Source organism: Colias philodice, chromosome 21 (genome assembly GCF_061535455.1).
Source record: "Colias philodice isolate Cphi_HAF_F1 chromosome 21, ilColPhil1 Martin Lab GWU primary, whole genome shotgun sequence".
Taxonomy (NCBI): Eukaryota; Metazoa; Arthropoda; class Insecta; order Lepidoptera; family Pieridae; genus Colias; species Colias philodice.
The window spans coordinates 3,645,057-3,665,683 of NC_143106.1; the positions used below are offsets into that span (position 1 = coordinate 3,645,057).

At 32.0% G+C, this 20,627-nt stretch overlaps 1 protein-coding gene across 1 annotated transcript; it reads left to right on the plus strand.

The window, feature by feature from the left end:
- The first annotated feature begins 60 nt into the window (after window positions 1-60).
- On the plus strand, window positions 61-17,568 carry LOC149478786 (retinaldehyde-binding protein 1-like). Its single transcript, XM_089708710.1, has 5 exons — window positions 61-217; window positions 9,426-9,536; window positions 13,565-13,756; window positions 16,363-16,615; window positions 16,860-17,568. The coding sequence occupies exons 2-5, from the start codon at window positions 9,445-9,447 to the stop codon at window positions 17,217-17,219; spliced, it is 897 nt and encodes a 298-aa protein (XP_089564836.1). The 5' UTR covers window positions 61-217; window positions 9,426-9,444; the 3' UTR covers window positions 17,220-17,568.
- The last annotated feature ends 3,059 nt before the right edge of the window (window positions 17,569-20,627 follow it).

Consider the following 20,627-nt stretch of genomic DNA (forward strand, 5'->3'; position numbering starts at 1 on the left):
CGCACCTGTTTGATGGATTCGCCAATTTGTAGTTAGAAAGTCAACCTTTTTAACGTGGAGTTGCACAAGACCGCTGGTAGCCGGCAAAGACAGTCGTCTCTGACTGGTATATAGTTATCTGTGGATAGTCGCGATTTGGGCTCCAGTCCCGCGAAACGTGAACCGCGTGTGCCTTCCGTTGGTCCCGTTAGTGATTTTAGCAACAGGATTTATAAAAGTAAGCATTTTAGCAATTATAAGAATTTTTAGCATGTAATTGTTGCAAGAAATATGTCAACTTTGTTGCTTTTCCATATAAATACATTTATATTTCGTAAACACCTTAGTCACTACGCTTGAAATGTTTATTCATATATTTTTAATTAGTTTTCAATTGAATTGTAAAGTGAAATTTATGAAATAGGTATAACATTTTAAATTGACCTCCTTAAAATACTGTATATATTTTATTTACTTATAGGTACTGTAGCTAATTATTTGGCCGATTTCTTTATATTGAAGTAACTAATTGGAATATTTAAAAATTAATTTCCCCCGTAATTATTACTTAAATAAATAAATATTCTTACTACATAGGTACTTCATACAAGAATCATTTAATTTTACGAGTTCATTCATATGAATCATATTACATGCTTGTAAAATAAAATACGTTATAGCATAATTTTATCAAGAGTATATCAGCTGGTTGCACCGTTATGTTGTTTCGGCGTTTGTACGGTTAGCTTCATTTGATTCGTTTCTTTGAAATGTGCTCCATTTTGTTGATACTCGACCTTATTTCTATTTAATAAGTTTTTTTTATAACATCTATTCGATTTGAACAATGCTTTTAATGAGAGAAAACAGTAATGAAAATTGATTTCTAGTTGGTCTTTAATATCTCTATTATATTTTATGTACGTATTATTATTGTCATTAGTAAGTTAATACGTTAAATAACAGTTTATATAAACTATATCAAACCGATAAGCGTTTACTATTAGAGAAAGAAATACAGTGGACCCAGCAGATTTTTACGTGCATTAAAGATAGGTATAGCTTAAATATAGTATCGGTAGACTGTAGAGCAAATGTAGAGTACCTATGTACATAATATGTCCCATTATGAGTATTGAGTTTGTTTTTAAAAGAGAAATAGATATATTGCATATATGTTCACATATTCGCATTCTATTATTATATAAGGTCTAAGAAAATATCGATTGAACGATTTTTATACAACACATTAAAAATGTAAAAGCGCATAACGATTTCAATTCTGCACGCAATAACTTGGCATGAAATTGCAAAAGTTTTAGCACTTTTTCTTCTATCTAGATCTAGACGAAGCTATTAGGCTATAAATGAAAGTGGTACCTAAATATTACTCTTATCTAGTGTAAAATAAGGGAAATAATCCAATTAACTAGTAATTAAAAGTTGGATTTCATTACTCACAGCGGATACGAAAGAAAATGTTTTTAAATAAATAATTACAAATTTGTTTGAAATTTAAGTCTTGTGCGTGCATAATTTCATTATTCTCACGTGTTATCGAGGGCCATGAGCATATTAGATTATCATTATATAACTAGAATATCATATTACGAATATTTGCAGTGAAATTATAAATGCCTATTCAAGGAATATGCAATGTCATGGCATAGTTAGAGTCTACGTCATACATGGAATACCGGTACATAATTTGAGTTCAGATTTCGAGATAATATAAAATTAGTTAACAGTTAACTTTGATAGTGGCATCCATGTTAAACCTGTTTTAAGTAGTTTATCAATACGAGAAGGTTTCTTCGTACTATTGGCAATGCAGGTGTAAAGCTACATAAATATTACTGTAAATCGATATAAACTTTAATTTTTTTTATTAGTATCTTACCTAATTTAGACACAAAAATTTGAATGTGAGAAGTAAGTAACTATGAAATAAGACGTATGTTGTAAAAATAACAGGCGGGTTAATCCACTTTCAGATAGCGCTTCGTGATCTTTTAATAAAATGTAGCATATTAAAATATGTCAGGAAATTAACAATAATCGGGCAAATTGATTAGTGTATAAGCGTCGGATAGTAGGTAAATAAAAGATAAAAGCTTATGTGAAAAATAATTAATTTGCAAAAACTCTCATTAATTTTATAATTAAAAAATTCACTCTTGAAATATTTCTGCCTGTATGTAAACTTGTAAATCAGGTTTATGGAGAAACGAACAAAACCATACTGTATATCAATATTTCAAAATAAACGAAAAATTGATGCGCAGTTATTATTTAACGCGTATTCGACATTTACGTTTTGTATTGACAATTAGTTATTATATTTTACCTTCTATTTACTACCAATTAATATTCACGACTTAGAACCAGCATATTTTAAGTAGATATACAGATGCATAACATAGATAATATAGATCCCACCAAAAACATTTTCATGTAAAATGTTGCCAAGACGAGCCCATATGACTCACACTGTCAAAAAGTTATCAGATCTCATGTAGAGCCAAGCTTCTAACACTACACGCCCTTACTCTACAAGGCCTAACTTCACAAACTCTACACCTTAGTCAAAATATGTGGCTTGGCCATTTCGCTACATTCACATCGGCGTAAGGTGAAAAATTAATTCACTGTTCATTACTTTTGTGTTATACAATAGTTCTTGTAGTAACGAACGGCCAAGCCACATATTTTGACTAAGGTGTAGAGTTTGTGAAGTTAGGCCTTGTAGAGTTAGGGCGTGTAGTGTTAGAAGCTTGGCTCTACATGAGATCTGATAACTTTTTGACAGTGTGAGTCATATGGGCTCGTCTTGGCAACATTTTACATGAAAATGTTTTTGGTGGGATTTCATTTATTTTTGTAGGTTGTTTGTAACATTTTTTTTTTTTAACAAGGAGTACCTATACATATATATATCTAGGGGAACCAAGTTTTAGATTATTAGATTAGACCTCTAGCGTCATCAAAATTTAATTTAAAATTACAGGTCTCATACAAACTCCCATCCCCTAGTTTAAGGGGTTGGGGGATGAAAGTTACAAGTTTTATAATTTTTTTGTTGTTTGTGTGCTAATACTAGCTTACATACAAAATTTCAGCTTTCTAGGACATTAGGAAATACCTTAAGAATTTTGATGATCATCAGTGAGTCAGTGACGAAATTAGCGTTTTTTAGATATAAATAAAATCTGAAGTATAAAAGATAGCTATCCGATTAGCTAAAGTTAAAAATTCATTTATGGGTCAAGGTATACGCTTTTACAATAGAATTCCTCATAATATTAAAGAGTTTAGTAGTTCTAAATTTAAAACTTATATAAAAAATGTACTAGTTCAGAGAGCGTACTACAGTATTCAGGAATATATGGACGATAAAAACCCATGGAGGGTTGTCGCGTAAAAACCACAGGACAGTTCTTTGGCATGTTATTACAATACTTATATGTTGTTACATATGTATTTTGTAAAATTGTAAAACTGACATGATTTAAAAGAGCAACTATGGAGTTTCTTGCCGGTTCTTCTCCGTAGATACTGCTTTCCGAATCGGTGGTAAATTTTAAAATATGTAATGACGTTTCAAAAGTGCTTCTTTAAGAAGTCTAATTGAATAAATAAATGTTTGAGTTTGAGTTTGAGTTTGATAATGTAATTAAAACTTAATATGTTCAATAAATCCGCTATTGACAATATATCCCGAAAATTTTGTTGATGTAGCATAATCCAAACCCAAGTTATGAGGGTTCAAAAAAACGTCGAAGCGCTTCGAGAAAAGGTAGGTAGTGCCCGTACGCGTAGTCGCTTGGCTCGTCTTGGCGGGGGCACTACCGTGCCCCCAGATATGTTTGGTCTTAAGTCCATTTCAACTTATGAGAAATAAGAATAAATAATTAAGCTATGTTAAAAAATAATATATATAGATGTTGAAGTACAAATTTTTGCGGTAATGAATATAGTTACATAATAATTAATACAGAATCTTGAATTACAATACAATATTTTCTACCATGAAATATTTTTTTTAAATGAAAATATTAACAATCAGTCTTTGTGAAAGCGAACTTGTATTTGGGATGGAGATTGTCCTTTCTTTTTATATATCGTCATGTTTATTCTTAATATTTACTGTTCACAATGCATATCTGCATAGCTTGTGGTTTATTCAAACCTTGAAAGTTCGTATCGCATTTTTTTATCACTGGCAATTTTAATCTGTATTCAGAATACCCAGTAAGCAGTATCTGTCAACGGTAATTGACCTCAATGTTGATATTGAGACCAATAAAGTCTCAAATTAAGTAATGGGCTTTGATTGAAACTGCATTTCATTATTTTCACGATTTCTTCTATTTTAGTTTTCGTTAATAGATGTCGGATATGCTCTGTAATATAAGTGTATAATCTTATATATAAAATTCTCCTGTCACAATGTTAGTCTGCATACTCCTCCGAAACGGGTGGACCGATTCTCATGAAATTTTCTGTGCATATCGGGTAAGTCTGAGAATCGGCCAACATCTATTTTTCATATGTACCTCGGGCGAAGCCGGGGCGGACCGCTAGTAACGGTATAAATTTACAAAATAATAATGATACAGATAAAAAATACAGCTAGAATTTTAATTTGAAACAAAAAAAATGTGATTAAAACATTTTTTTAATAAATTAAAAATTTTATTCATTAGTTCATAACATGCAGATTACTAAAAAAACATATAGGCATCTTATAGGTACCTATATAAATTACGTGGGTACTTACAATTTAGTTTAGACATTTATCAAATATTGTATTTATGCAAAATTTTATATAATACATAATTTACATGAACATCAAGTAGGTACAGTTTTACAAAGCAATTTAATAATATAATATTTATTATGTAGTGCGATGTGCCGGCTAATATCTAGACAATTTCTGAAACTAATTTAAAAAAAATGCCTTATTAGTTTCAATGCATAGACAAAGATTATGGTTGTCGAAATAAAGAGAAGTATTTACTTGTAAAGGGATAATATGTAATTTGTTAGAAATACATTTATCATAATTTTATTTGTAAAAGGAAACAAACATTGAGAAAGACGGAATTTGTAAGCTCGAAGCTTGAAAAATTTTGTTGGTCGTACTTTCTTTAAAAGAAATATTATTTATTCATGCTTGTGGCAAAAAGGGCATTGCATATTGATTAGGTGTAGTATATATATTATAATAAATGATAATATAAAATTATAATTAATTTGCGTGGAAACATGAGCTTTGATTGTTTTTTTACTGTTTTTAATATCTTTAGAGCAATCAATTGTTATTAATTATGTAGAGCCAAATAGTTTAAATAAAGAAATACACATATCTTTTTTTTTTAATAATAATCAAGTGTAGAACGTTATAGAATTACAGGAGATCCAACATGGCTGATGTCTTGGATCCTAGAAATGTATCTAGTATGTAGTTATGTCTTGTTAAAATAATAATAAAAAAACAATGTTGGTTAAATGTCTGGTGACACAATAACTCTAAAGTTGCGAAGTCAAAGTTGAATAAACATTGGATCAAAGTCAACAGTATTCTGACGAACTTAACAGTACTTTCTCTAAAGAAAGTGAGGTGTTTGCGCGCACGTTTTGACGGTCGACGGGCAAATATAAGGGCATGCATACAACTGTGGTGGGTCTGTTATACAAATTAAATCTTTTTGTATAATTATATACGGGAACTTCGTGTTTAAAGGGGGTGGTCCAAATACATATTTTGTAATTTGTATTGTAATTAAGTTGTTCTTGATTACCAATTTTATTTCTTTTTAGAAATACAACAATGAACAATTTATGCATTTAGTTACGATTAAATATAATCCTTTGTATGTTACGTGTTTAAATATGCTTCGAGTTTAATTTATTAAGTATATTCAATATATATCGTACATTTAACAAGCATTTACGTAAACTACTGTATTACAATTAAGTATATCTATTTATATCTATTTGGTATTACATATAACTGTGCATATATATACCTATATATATATAAATATATATATATATATATATATATATATATATATATATATATATATATATATATATATCTACACTTTATCTACATATATAAATGTATTGGACATTGTAATATATTATTTGTATCGTACACTGTCAAGTTTTAGAAAAAAAAGGTTGGAATGACATGATGATAATTCGCGCGAGAAAAAGAGAAATAATTACCGTAATAATTACCATAAAGATTTTGTTCTCGATAGCATACCTACATTAGAATCACCGTTTGTATTTAGAGAAGAGCTCGAATGTTGCTACTGCATTATCTTGACTCTCGAACGTGACAATTTTAGATGAGAAATAAGTTTGAATATTGATACGACATTATTGTGACTCTATCACAATTCTTTTCTCAATGTGATTACTTTTGGATGACAAATCACAAAGTAGAGTTTGAATATTGATACGACATTATTGTGACTCTACCATAATTTTATTCTCAAATGTGATAACTTTTAGGTGAGAAGTAGAGTTCGAATATTGATACTGATACATTATTATGAGATTATATTCTGCTCTGAATTATATTCTAAAACGGACTCTATGTCCGTAATCGTAACGGGATTTTGGCAACTAGAGTTCTATTCGCAAGTAGATATTCTAGCTGAAGCAATTATCAGGTGATTAGTGGAAATATGTTCCGTGCGTTACATGAAAATAAAACACGCATCGTTGGTTATTTTGTAACATCATACGATATACGAATTCAAGCACCGTAATAACCAGTTTTCTCTGTTACGACGGTTACTTGCATTTTCGTGTTAAAAAGTGATATTTTTGCTTATTGCCCAATATTAGTTTGCTTGTTGAACCGGTGTTATTCTAGTTTTATTGAAGCAGACCCTAATTTAGTTAGTATGTAGGTACTTATTTCGTGTTTCTGCACGTGTTGGATGATTCAATAATTTATTGGTCATAAATAATGGGCAGAAAAGAAAGTATGACTTGGAACGAATTTCGTATACTTACGTTAGCCAAAAGTTTAAATTAATATTCATTATCAAACCGAAAATGACCAAGCCGTTTTGTTATTTAATATCAATCGTGAAACGTTGACGATTTAACGATCTGATCAAACTATGTTGGCCATTTCATGAAATGAGCAAATCTACGATATGGCCACGACATAGATATAAATCACATTTTTTCAAATTAATACCTTTAAAGATATATGTACCTTAAAAGGTATCAGATCATTAACATACTTTAAAATAAATTTAAGTACTCATTTACTTTAGGTGTATAAGGATTTCCGAGGGCATTTCATGTCCTTTGAGAAATACAGCCTACTTTAAATTTCTACTTCATTTTAATGATCACAACCACATCTCTTAATAACTGACATTCAAAATAAAATCGCAGGGTCTATGACCCTCAAAATAATCCATCGTCAAACAAATTAATGTTTAACACGTTCGCTGCGAAACAGGGCTTGAAACACCCTGTCTGTGTCTCGTCGTTATAGCGGTAGGAAAAAACTTAAACTTCTCTGTCGTGCGGGAGGCATAACTTCCATCTGGTTCAGTGTAGGAAAGTGATATCTATATATCTGAGATGTGCTATTGATTCCTAGTTCAATGGTATACCGACCTTAATACCGGGTTTCTTAGACCTCGTGCCGCACTGAACAAATAAAAATTCTAACACAGTGCGGAACGAGGTTGCGAACACCTCGTACCATCGCGCACCTCGTACCGCACCTTAAGCTAGCTTCACGCGGTTAGCATTCAACGCATTCGAGACTATTTGTGGAACAACTTATTGAAGCTTTTACAAAGAAGGACCTGAATGTGGATACAGGTAATTTTCAAACATCCTAACTACTCGTTATAATAAATATCGTTAATAGAAAGGTGAATGTGACATGTTGAGTAACTTTCTTCAAATAGGTTGATAATCATGATTACTATTAGTGTGTTTGTTCATTGAATCAACTAGCAGCAAATCCAAAACACCCGGCAATTGGTGTATGGCTCGTCAAAATTTAACTCTTGCCTAAGTCAACAAGCCAACAAACAAGGCACATCATCTCTTAAAGGGATCAAAGAAGAGGAGATGTGTAGGATGTTACGAAAAACTCCGCACCTTCTTAACAAGTCGTGAGGCCGACAAAAAAGTAAAGGAAATTCTCACAGAATGCACTGGTTGCAAACAATATTCTGGTTTGGCCTGTTTTAATAAAAAACATCCATAAGTTTGATAAATAAATACAATTAAATAAAATCGATATTTCTTTTCCCATCACTAAATTATATGAAAAACTGCTATTGTTCAGTGCGGTATGGGGTACATCAGACCCCACATTTTATTTTACCCATAGAATCTAAACTAACTAATCTAACCACGGGCGGCGGTAGATTTAGGTTAATGAACTCATTGTTAATAATAATCACGACAAAAGCCGCACACTTTGTCTTATTTGGCGCCAAAAAAAGGATTTTGGTCTCCTACGGGCGGTGGGGTTTAATATGCCTCGTGCCGCCACAATCTCTGGTATAGGACAAGGTTTAAAACGACCCGTAACGCAGTAATGGAAAGTACAGATATATCTGTGCCGCAGCGAACGTGTTAATGGTGCTAATCATTGCAACCTGTTGTGGTTTTCACAGCACAGCGACCTTATTGTACATATTAGAAAACCCACTCGTTTATACTTAACCCATTTTTTTTAATAAAAAAAGCCCAATCTTTCAAAACTTTAGGCTTTAGGTTAAACGTAATCCTATCCTACTAATATTATAAAGGCGAAAGTTTGTATGGATGTTTGTTACTCTTTCACGTAAAAACTACTGAATGGATTTGAATGAAACTTTACCACAATATAGCTTATACATCAGAATAACACATAGGATAGGTTTTATCCCGGAAATCCCACAGTAACGGGAACTATGCGGGTTTTCCTTTGAAAACGCGGGCGAAGCCGCGGGCGGAAATCTAGTTTAAAATATTTTTCTAGCTTAATTTGGCTATTATATAATGATTTGAGTTTTTGTATGAGTTTTCTACGTTAGGTAATACAGGATTTTTGTTTAGTAATCGAAATTAGATTTTTAATTATTGCAATAAAAATTGTTAATGAAATTTTATTAATGGTACAAAAACCTTCCTAAATAATAAATATATATATGACTAATCGATTTGTTATGCAAAACTTTTAACGAAAATATTGTTTAATCGACGGCACATTAATCTTAAATTGTCAATGTGTTTAATTTAATTCATACTAAGCATGTTAATTTCATAATTAATCGTGTATCTCAATTTTATTATTCTTGTATTTAAAATTATTTATCTAATTGCGAATTATATTGTGAATAAAAAAATTAGATGTTGTTTTAAGGATTTAATTGATAATTATTTTTAAACTCTTCTTACAGAAAGGGTGCCTTCGCAAAGATGGCGGCGACGAAGTTTTCGCACCCCTTTTTATATGGATTGAAGCCATTTCCAGAGGGGCATGATGATGAAATCCAAGAAATACGGGAATGGTAAGAATATTTTGTTGAATTTTCAGATCGTTCCGTTTTTAAAAAATTATAAGTATGAATAATTATTGAAATATTCGGCATATAGACTACTATTATGGTATAATATTATCTGTGATTCGGCTTACATATATATTACTATACTATTATTATATGTATATTACTGTACTATTTTGATAATAATGGTTCGAATCTTACCACGACGCGACGTTCTATCAGCGAAGCTCTACTATGAATAATCTATTGTTTTTTGTCAGTACGTTCTATTTTTAGTGTCACAATTTTGTCGAATCATATCTGTTTATTACTATGTTCTTCTTAATAACTTTATAACATACTAGCTGTGCCCCGTGTTTTTGCCGCTGTCTTTCGCTCCTATTGGTCTTAGCGTGATGATATACCTACCAATAGTCTTTAACCTTCCTCGATAAATGGGCTATCTAAATTTCTCAATTCGGACCAGTAGTTCCTGAGATAAGCGTGTTCAAACAAACATTCAAACTCTTCAGCTTTATAATATTAGTAAGTATAGGTAGATATAAATACTTATTGGACAGTTAACATCATACGAGTACCTACAGCGAGAAACCGACAGAGCAAATAGCCAGTGAATGGAATGTCCGTTAAACTTTCTCCAGATATAATGACTATTTAATAAAACGTCTTTGTATTGCAATAAATGGCTTTTGTATGAATGTATTTACTAAAGGGTGTCACATTTATAACGGTGTTAATTTACAAGCAATCTTATATGACTTCATTTAATGCCGCAAAATATATTTTTGCTATAAGCTTTTATTTCATCTAGGTAAAAATGCCAATCCATCCATCCGTCCATGCCAATCTCCAAGTATGAATATAAATTCATATCTGTTGTTAGAGCGTTAAATACGTTTAGAAACATAGGGATTGCTTATATTATATATTGGAGAGATAACTGAATTCTCTGAAAAAGTGATTGTTATTTGAACATTTAAGTTACCTTCTTGAATTTTTTCGTGAGCATTGCTACGATATAAAAACACTGATTACCAAAATTGACACGATGTAATTTAAGATAAACGTGTTTGTATAAATATCGTCATATTATTGAATAAGAGCCGAATGATTAAGAACAATGAACTAAGTTTATTTTGTGAGAAAATCGTTGACCATGAAGGCCAACGGAACCCAATTTATAAGGTGCAAGAAAATGTCAACAATGCTTAAAATGCGTTAAAAAATTATGCCTCCGGATAGACAAGTAGGAAAACTGCGAATACTTGCTAAATTAATTTAATGTTGTGATGGTTTGAATTTTCACAGTATTGTATTGTCTTTTAGACCAAAGGGTTTTACTTTGTAAAGTTTCGGGATTTATTATAGTTACAGCAAGATGGTATATATTCATCGTGTAGGTATATGCCTATTAAATAAACATATCGATATCTATCGTAGTTTATTTACGTGTTATTTTCCTTTTTTTACATACAGTCGTAGTAAATATCAGCAAAAACCTTGCTATAACCAGATTTATTTGTGTTAACTAGAATTCCAACTTGGAAGGCCGTCTTTGAACACGTTTTGGTCGGGTTAAGTACTGCGTTTTTTTATGTCTTACAAAAAACCGATGAGAAACCTTATTTGTTGTTAGTTGTTACCTCTATACTCACTCAGAACTTGTAATTTATTAGCCAAATCACCAAAACGTTTGTTGTACCTACATAATATGTCTCCATTGTACTATAAGGGTCGATCAACTTTTAATGGTCCGACGGTACACGCATCATGTCCCTGAACGATAATTAATAAACATGAAATCATAAAGAGTTAAATTGGTTTTAATTATATTCTTTTTAATATTTTCTAACATAAACAAAACAAAATTTTAATTGTTTTATTAATTTGTGCGTAGTTTCATGGTTGTCCAGAGACTAAATGCAATTTTCCAGTACTATCACATTTGTCCCCAAGCTACAATGCATTAACAAACTTCGCATCACGAACACATACTATCACGACCATAAATACCAAATACACTTCTTGTTTCAGTTAATGATTATTGACATAAAAACATACAAATAATTTTTTTTTTATTGGATATAATACGATTTTCAGGCATTTTACTTTTGTCCCCATAAATCATCTACATGGCACAGGTCTCACAGACAACCGTAATTTAGTTATGAAAACAAAACACAGATGGCGCGGTAGATTCCTAAACAACAAGATAAACACAATAATTAACTGTCGGGCTCAAACGCCATTTTGATTTGTATAAAATCACGGCAACAGTCGTCCGAGCAACGTTGGTGAGTGTGGGGTGGCTTTATTGTCAGTCCGTCAGACAACTGTGATTAAAACATAAGTACTTGAGTCATTGTTATCAATTATACTACACGAGATGCGCTTTCGTCTATAATTTAGTGTGAGCTGAGATTAATATATAAAATAGCAATAGTATTTGCTTGGCGGGTCAAAATTTTAAAAATGTCCCGCAGACAACCAGTCACTTGGCCAACCAAAGTGGTTGTACCATGGACAATTTGGTTGTCCCTAGGACAATAATTATATAAAACTTATACTTTAACAGTTAAATAGTTCATGTTTTGTTTATTACTCGGCTGTTTCGGGAACACATTTTTATTACGCAATTTTATGTCTAGTTTAATTGTAATTTTAACATTTCAAAAATCAAGACGACTAAGATGTCCCCATATGAAAATCACATTATACTTCATTCATTCAGTTATATCGAGAATCAGTTCATTTTAATTAAGTAAAATCAATAATACGATACGTAACAAGCTCGCCTTAATAGTTTTTTTGTGAAAAATATCACTATTTCCGCTTTACTGAAACTTTTTTATATATGAAACATTGTTTGGTTGTTCAAAAGACATCATTGGTTTCAATTTTAATAAAAATATTTCGTATTTTGGGTGTAAATAGAACAAATATCAAAATATTATTTATTATTTAATATTAGAAGAATTTATTTTAATTCTGAAGGGAATTTAACATTTAAAAAAGTACTATTGTGTAAGTTGTCCAAAGGACATTATTTCCCGTGAATAGATCGGTTCGTGAAGTTAAATCCACAAATGTATGTAATCAACATCACTGCTGCCTATATAATCTTAATCTACGAAGAATTATCTTCTAAATGAAATAGTAAAATGCTGAAAATTAAATTAAAAAAAAAAATACGAGAAAATTATGATCGGGACCTTTAAAAATTGATTGACCCATAAACAATTTGATAATTATATAGAAATAATTATTTTATAGTATCTACAGTTGAAGCTTTTAGCTGCTGTTAATATCAACAAAGCTAATTGCCATGTTAATCTTGTTAACACAGCGTAAGAGCTAATAATTTTACTTCACGTAAACAAAGGTGAAAAATAGCTCCAAATGGACACGCTGTTAAGCCATAAAATTATGAGAATTTTTTAACGACACGGAAGAATAATATAAAATTAAAAATTGTCATTAAATACGCTTATTAAAAAAAATGTATATTGGATATTAACAAAAAGAAAAACATACGGTTTATTGGTTATTTATCAATGTATTAGCTAGTTGTTATTCCGACTCACATTACCATATAGGTGACGCCGTTCCTTTTCCCCTTAACTAAAATTTTACAACGCAAAAACAACAATTTTAACTATAAAATTTTTATTTTTTTGACGTGACAACGTCTTATAATTCGATAGAGCCAGCTGCACGCACGAGATGATGACTCATGCGGCGTTACCTCGCTCTGAGGCGTTCCGTGTAAGGCTCGAAGTGCGACCGAGAGCGCGGAACGAGCGTAAAGAAGCACAATCGGACGTTGTCACGTTCAACTATCGTCAGTAAACCGACTTTACAGACAACCAATTTTTTTTTGTTATGGCTAAATGATAGCATAAATAAAAATTGATGTAGCTTTTGCTGGAACTAGAATGTCAGTAGAGCATAGGTAGATGCAGAATAGGTATATTAGAAAAATTATAGCAATAGTAGAGAGACAATATATTTATTCAAAAAATATTTACTTCCAGGATGAAGAGCCAGCCGCACCTGCCATACATATCAGATGAATTTATTATCCTTTTCCTGCACTCAAACTATTATAAAGTGAAGGAAACCCAGGACACAATTGAATGCTACTTCACTTTACGGTACAATACCCCAGACCTTTTCTCGAATCGCGACCCATTGATGCCAAAGAATCAAGTGATTTTGGATATTGCGTAAGTTTTCTTTAACTATTAGAAAATATATTTAGAGTTTAGACTTTATTTTTTTTATTTCGAAAATTCTGTTTTCTTAGTTGGCAGTAATAATTTTATTTTATTCATATTATGGAAAAAATGTTGATATACCCAGTACCCACGTACCTAAAAGATGATGCCTAATATGAAATATCAAATAATCACTATGTCCAATACCCATTTTTTCAATGGACAAAGAAATTATAGACGAAACTTTGTACATAAAGACAAAAACAAAGACAAATTTTAATGAAATAGCAATTAATTCTTTAAGGTCAAAGCGACATATACGTAAAGTGATCCTAGAAAAAATATGTATAGCTACAGACGCTTGTGCACACGTGGCACTAATGTTTTTTTTTAATTTGTAACTTATTAGCTGAAAATTATTGACGTTTCTAAAATTAATTTTATTGTTGTAGTAATCTAACGGCTAACCCGTATAAGTAGTACCAAATACATACTATGAAGTTAAAAAGAATATTAATAGTAGAAGTAAAAGTCGTAGTAATATGTAGTGTTGATATTTTTTTATATCCATTCCAATTTTAGCATTTGGGTAAACTTTGTTTTTCGTATTAATTCTTTTCGTTCCATTCAATTCAAATTATTGAATTTTAAATATGAGCTCTAGTTTATATGTTTTTGTAATAAGCTGCTTACGTAGTATTACTAAGGATGTAAGAAAACCGCAACAAAACTACTGCTTATTGCATATAAGTCATTTTAGTCAATAATACCACAGAATACATAATAGTAGCTAAACGCTACAGAACGGACACTCTCCGCCTCCCGCCAAAATTAAACTTACCTCACCCCCGCACGATCAGACATAAAATGGGCCATATTTTTCTGCAAGGACGATACGCAACGAAGATTGACAACATTAATCAAATTGACTTAAAGTAATTTTATTATTTTGGATTTGTGATTATTGTTTTTCGTAGAAAATGGTTAGATATTGTACTGTTTACGGATGTATTTCATCAGAAAAACGCGAATTTTTTTTACGCTAGTCACAAATGTGCCAACCATAAAGCGTTAACACACACATTTGCAGTCTCTACAGTGTGACTGTCAAAACGATCATTTTGTATGGAGTGTCCGGGGTGTGATAATACTTAGGAATTAAGATATGTAACTTCGTAATTAAGGCGTATATTAGAAATTAGGAAGGTACCTTGCATTAGGTAGATTGTAGAAAATAGAAATACGCAGAATAATAATTATTGAATAGAGATTATTTGAAAGAAGTTCGAATGTCATAGATAACGGTGCATTTACATCAAACGAATATAGAGCTAGAGCTAGAGCAAGAGCTTTCTGTCGTGATCAAATGTTTAAAACGAAAACTCGTATTCAGTGGTATTCCGTATTAGAATATTGCAAAGAATCTTTCGAACGCACTAAGAACAACGAAAGAATGTTCTACATCTGTTTATACTAAAATAATTTGACAAATTGTGTGTATTAGAATGAGCATTCGCTCGTTTGTTGTAGATGCACCGTAACTCAAACAATTGCGAATGCTCATGACACAACATTTTCTTTTCAATTTAAGTCTTATTGAGAGACTCTTTTAGTTTTGATAATTTATTATACAATGGTAATGATACAATGGCAAAATATGTAATGTACATCACATACATCACTACATAGTATAAAACAAAGTCGCTTTCTCTGTCCATATGTCTCTATGTATACTTAAATCTCAAAAACTACGCAACGGATTTTAATGAGGTTTTTTTTAATAGATACAGTGATTCAATAGAAAGATTTTAGTAAATAATTTATTAGGTTTTAGACAAAGCAGGCGAAGCCGCGGGCGGTAAGCTAGTTTTGGACAACCATGAAATATAAATTAAATTAATTTGAATTGTTATATATAACAAAAGATTCACTTTAAAAGACTTAATAGTCATTAATTAAAACGTCATATCTGGTTATTTATCTCTACAAACAAACGAAGTTGTCAACTTAATAGTGCTTACGATTCAAGTATGCATAAAAAATAACTTAATAGGCGTGCAAACAAACATGCGTGTTAGTTTCAGTATGTAATCCTATTATATAATTGTGCAATACGGAAAATAATGTATACAAATATTAATTCTTACTAATTTATACAAATATCAATATTTGTTATTAAACTAAAACAAGCCTTATTGTTAATTATTTCTAATGTATTAGTTTATGTCATTCTATAATATAACAAGAACCTTTGTACTTTAACATACTGTTTAGAATATTTCCGTCAATAGTAATCAAATAAAAATTATTCTTATAATAACGAAACATCTATTTCCATCTGTTATAGTTACAGTTTCTCATTCGAAAGATGTACTTTTTGATCTTTTTCGTTGCAAGAAAATTATTACTAAATATCTACATAATTATTTTTATGTTTCATGGTCAATGGTCATAGAGTACTTGGCACTGTGGCCATTATAATAAATGGATTCATAAGGGATTCATATTAAATATGTACTTATAAAGATGCAAAAACAAACAATATAAAATGTAAGGAAAATAAGCACCAGGTCTTATGCTTTGTAAAATTTACAAACAATCTTTTCTCTTTTCAGGCATATGGCCGCGCTTCCCAAATTGACACCCGAGGGATACCACATCCTCCTATACAGGCTGGCAGACACAGATTATAGCAAATTGTGCTTCGCAGACGCGGTACGGGTGTTCTGCATGTTTAATGACATCAAGCTGTCTGACGATAGACTCTCTGAGGGATATATTGTTATCTTTGACATGAAGGGATGCAGTTTGGGACATTTGACGAGAGTTACGCTGCCTGCGCTTCGGGCTTTTATGCAATATATTCAAGTAAGTAGAATGAGAGCTTTCTAAAAAGCACAGATGAATAAAATATGAAAAAACATAGAAATTTATTTCTGTTGATTCAAATTATTTTTGACATTCCCAAAATAACGGACACCCACATTGCCTACAATGCATAGCGTTTATTTTTTAGGAGATAATTTTGATATCTTACAGTTATCTCACTCTTGATAAAACGTTTACAAAGGACATTTTACTTCACCATAAAATATCTCATAATTTTTTTCAGGGCGCCCATCCGGCTCGTCTAAAAAAGATTCACGTGGTGCATACCGTATCTTTCATCAATCAAGTGATGTGTCTGGTCAAACCGCTAATTCACTCTAACCTCTACAACCTCCTGAACTTCTCGTCTGAAGGACCAGCGTCTGTCGTTGACATAGAATACCTGCCAGAAGACTATGGTGGTCCTTTACGACCTGTAAAGGATCTACACGAGGAACAGAGAAGGAGCATGGAGACCGACTACAGGGAGTGGCTTATTGAATCTGAGATATTCAAAACAGATGAAAAGAAGCGAATCAAGAAACCAAGCAGAGGACTGTTCGCAACTTTGACTAGTAGTTTTAAGGGTCTGGATATCGATTAATCTGTGCAATGTATACATGTTAGGATGTAGGAGTAATTTTAAGCGCTTCTTTTTGTTATTGTTTTGTAGGAATTTGGTAATAAATTTATAAGCGACTGTCGATATACATCTCTATACGTAATCATATCTTTTGTAACATTGTTTTCTTATGGTAGGAAAAAATCAATAAAATATTTTTGATGTGTTAATGTTTAGAGTTTTTAAAACTTGGTTGTAAAGCGTGCCTTAGCATTAGATTATGTAGAAATGTAAAATACGAATGTCTTCCTGTTAATTGTATAACGAAATTCCGTTATTAATTAATTAGTTTTTATACCTTAACACAGTTCTATTCTGTTCCTGGTATCTAGTGAAATATAATATAGTCTATTAATAAATATTTAGATTTTCGGAAAACTGGCATATTACCATTGTTAGCAGATATTTGTAAAATAAGACTTAATTAAAACACCTATTTTTCATCATTCATCCCAATGCTGATAATAATTGTAAATAATTTTTACTTGCATATACCTGTATCTAAATTTAAGCTGAGGGGTAGATAGCTAAATAACAAATTTAGTTTACAATTTATATTGTTTATTAGTTAATTTTTACTGATTTAATTTCACTTCTATCGTTACCAATTATAACCACAGTTTTATATGTATAATCAAAAATATCTAAACATAGTTTAGAATATTGTATAGATAATGTTATATTCAATAGAACAAATTTATTTTTGTATTTGTAAATATTTTAATAAATTTTATATATATCACTTCAGCGATTTTTCTTTTATAATCATTTCCCATTTTATCACTCATATATGATATAATTATTTATATTAATATTATTTAACATAGTATAAATAACTATGATTCTAATATTTATATAATATATTTTCCGTTCAAATACGGTTGGCTAAGTACCTATCAAACTCAGTTAATCGGGAATTGGAATAAATAGCCTCTACGCCGTAGAGGCAAAGGCTACGCTTGTGAATTTTTACAAAATCTTCTAGACCGAATGATTTCTACTCGCAATTAAATATTGTTGCTTAATTTTATTATGAATTAGAGGTTATTTTATATTTTTGATAATAAAACATACAACTATACTAGCGGTCCGCCTCGGCTTCGCCCGTGGTACCTACATGTTTAAACTATCCTATCTCTCAAGTTGGATCGAACTGCACATGGTGTGCGAATTTTATTATAATCGGTTAAGTGGTTTAGGAGTCCATTGAGGACAAACATTGTGACACGAGATTTATATATACTTACATATTAAGATTATCAATTTCTCATACCGTTACGGTAATGGTAATCATGTTATACAACAGTATATTTTTATGTTTGGTGTTAGTTGCCAGCAGCCAGAATTTATAGTATAAGAGTATTGTTGGTATTGTTTAATTGTCGTTCAAGTGATATTCACCTTCTTTTGAATCTCGAAAAATCTTTATTATAGTCGATAATAACTGGCAAGAGATGGCGCAGGACCGAAACCAAAGGAGGCTCTTATTGTTAGATGCCAAGACTCACTTTGGGTCATTGCGCCACTCTAGCAAGTAAGTATAATAACGAATACCTAAATAAAATACATTAACGGGACTTGAATTGATTGACAGTAAAAATATTAATGCCAGTAAAAGTTTGGTAAAAGTAAACATACATGTACTAAATGTTAGTTATACAGGCAATTTGGAAGCACTCCATTGGCCTTTTTATTTATCAAGCTGGTACGTGACCTAAATGCCATATCTTGAATCTTGATAGGCGTGTGATCTCTTTTTCTATCATGACTCTTCAGAGCAAGTTGATGCCAGCTAAATTCTGCTTCATTCAAGTATAAATTATTTTTACAAGGATTTATGGTGGATATGTAGATAATTAGTAACCATATTTCGGATTTTTTTTGTTAATAGGTTGCGCTCGAGATGAGACGGGAGATCGGTCCGTCTCTCTCTTGTTATACCTGCGATCGCGCTCGTGAGGTTTTGGTGTGACACGTGTTTCTGAACATGTCACCCACTAAAATGATTTTAAAAACGTTATCACGTTAAAAACTAATACTTATTTACTCTAAAGTAAGATTGATCTAAAAGACTAAAAAGTTTTTCCTATATACCTAGTAAGCTTACTACTTAAATTATTGTAGAGTATCATAAATATCAAGTTGAGCTTAAAATAAAATTTAAAAAAACACGTTTAATTTATTATATTTTTAACGTGATAACGTTTTTAAAATCGTTTTAGTCGGGTGTCATGATCAGAAACTTGTGTCACACCAAAACCTCACGAGCGCGATCGCAGGTATAACGAGAGAGAGACGGACCGATCTCCCGTCTCATCTCGAGCGCTGCCACTGCATTATGTTATCACGTAAACATCTCGATTGTAAACCTACTTTACAAACAACCAATTTTTTCCCCTAATTTGTTATATTTGTTCATTTATCATATTATAGGTAAGGCTTAAAATAATAGTTTTTTTATGATGATAAATAAAATAAGACGTAACAAGTAGAAGTTATCGTTTTGCACGTTCCGTAATGGACCTTGTCGTTCTAAACCATGGAACCTGTAGGGTTATTAATTAAACATATTGGCGAACTGCGGTGTCTGTATTATAATGGTGTGCGTCGACCAGAGGCGCTCCATTGAGTAGGCGACGGAGGCAGCGCGGCGGCGCGGAGTGTGACGTCACCCGCGCCGCGCCTCACGCATGCGCCCGCCTATCGAGCGGCATGTGCCACTCGCAGCCGGCCGACCGCTCCACCCGAACATTTCACACTTTTTTTATTTTCCTCTCGAACGTAGCTCTGTAACATCCAGAAAAGAAAACCTAGTACTAGTTCCAAACGCGCCACGATTACGTCTATCTGTCGCGCGTTAGTTACCGCGTTTCCAAAATGGCTGGACGGGACTGCCTCTCCAGCCTTGCGCGAGCCCGCCTCTGACTCGGTTCTACGGACGTTATGTGCCTCGTTATGTAAATGTTACGCAAGTTTGGGACGTTAAGGTGCATCTTACAGCCCACGATACGGTGCAGTGAACCGCGGTGCCCATGTAACGAGCTGGATCTGACATTACCGTGAGTATGTCACAGTAGTAGCTGATCTGATATCGAAAGGTGTTTGGTGTTATGAGTGCTCGCCTAAATATCGATCGCTTTGTTATCTGGAGCTCCTGAAAAGCTTGTTGAAAAGGTGTTGCGTTAGATTGTGTTGTAGGGCGGTGTAGGCCGCGGTTGGTTATATTCGAGTTGGCTGAACCTTGCGCCTGTCAACAGTGGTTACCCTTAGTAGCCTTATTGCATGTTTAATACAAGTTATTGATCATATTGTTCAGATTCACATTACATATAGAAATCTGATGATTGATATAAAAGATGAATCGTCAATGTCCTGTTTATTGATAGATAA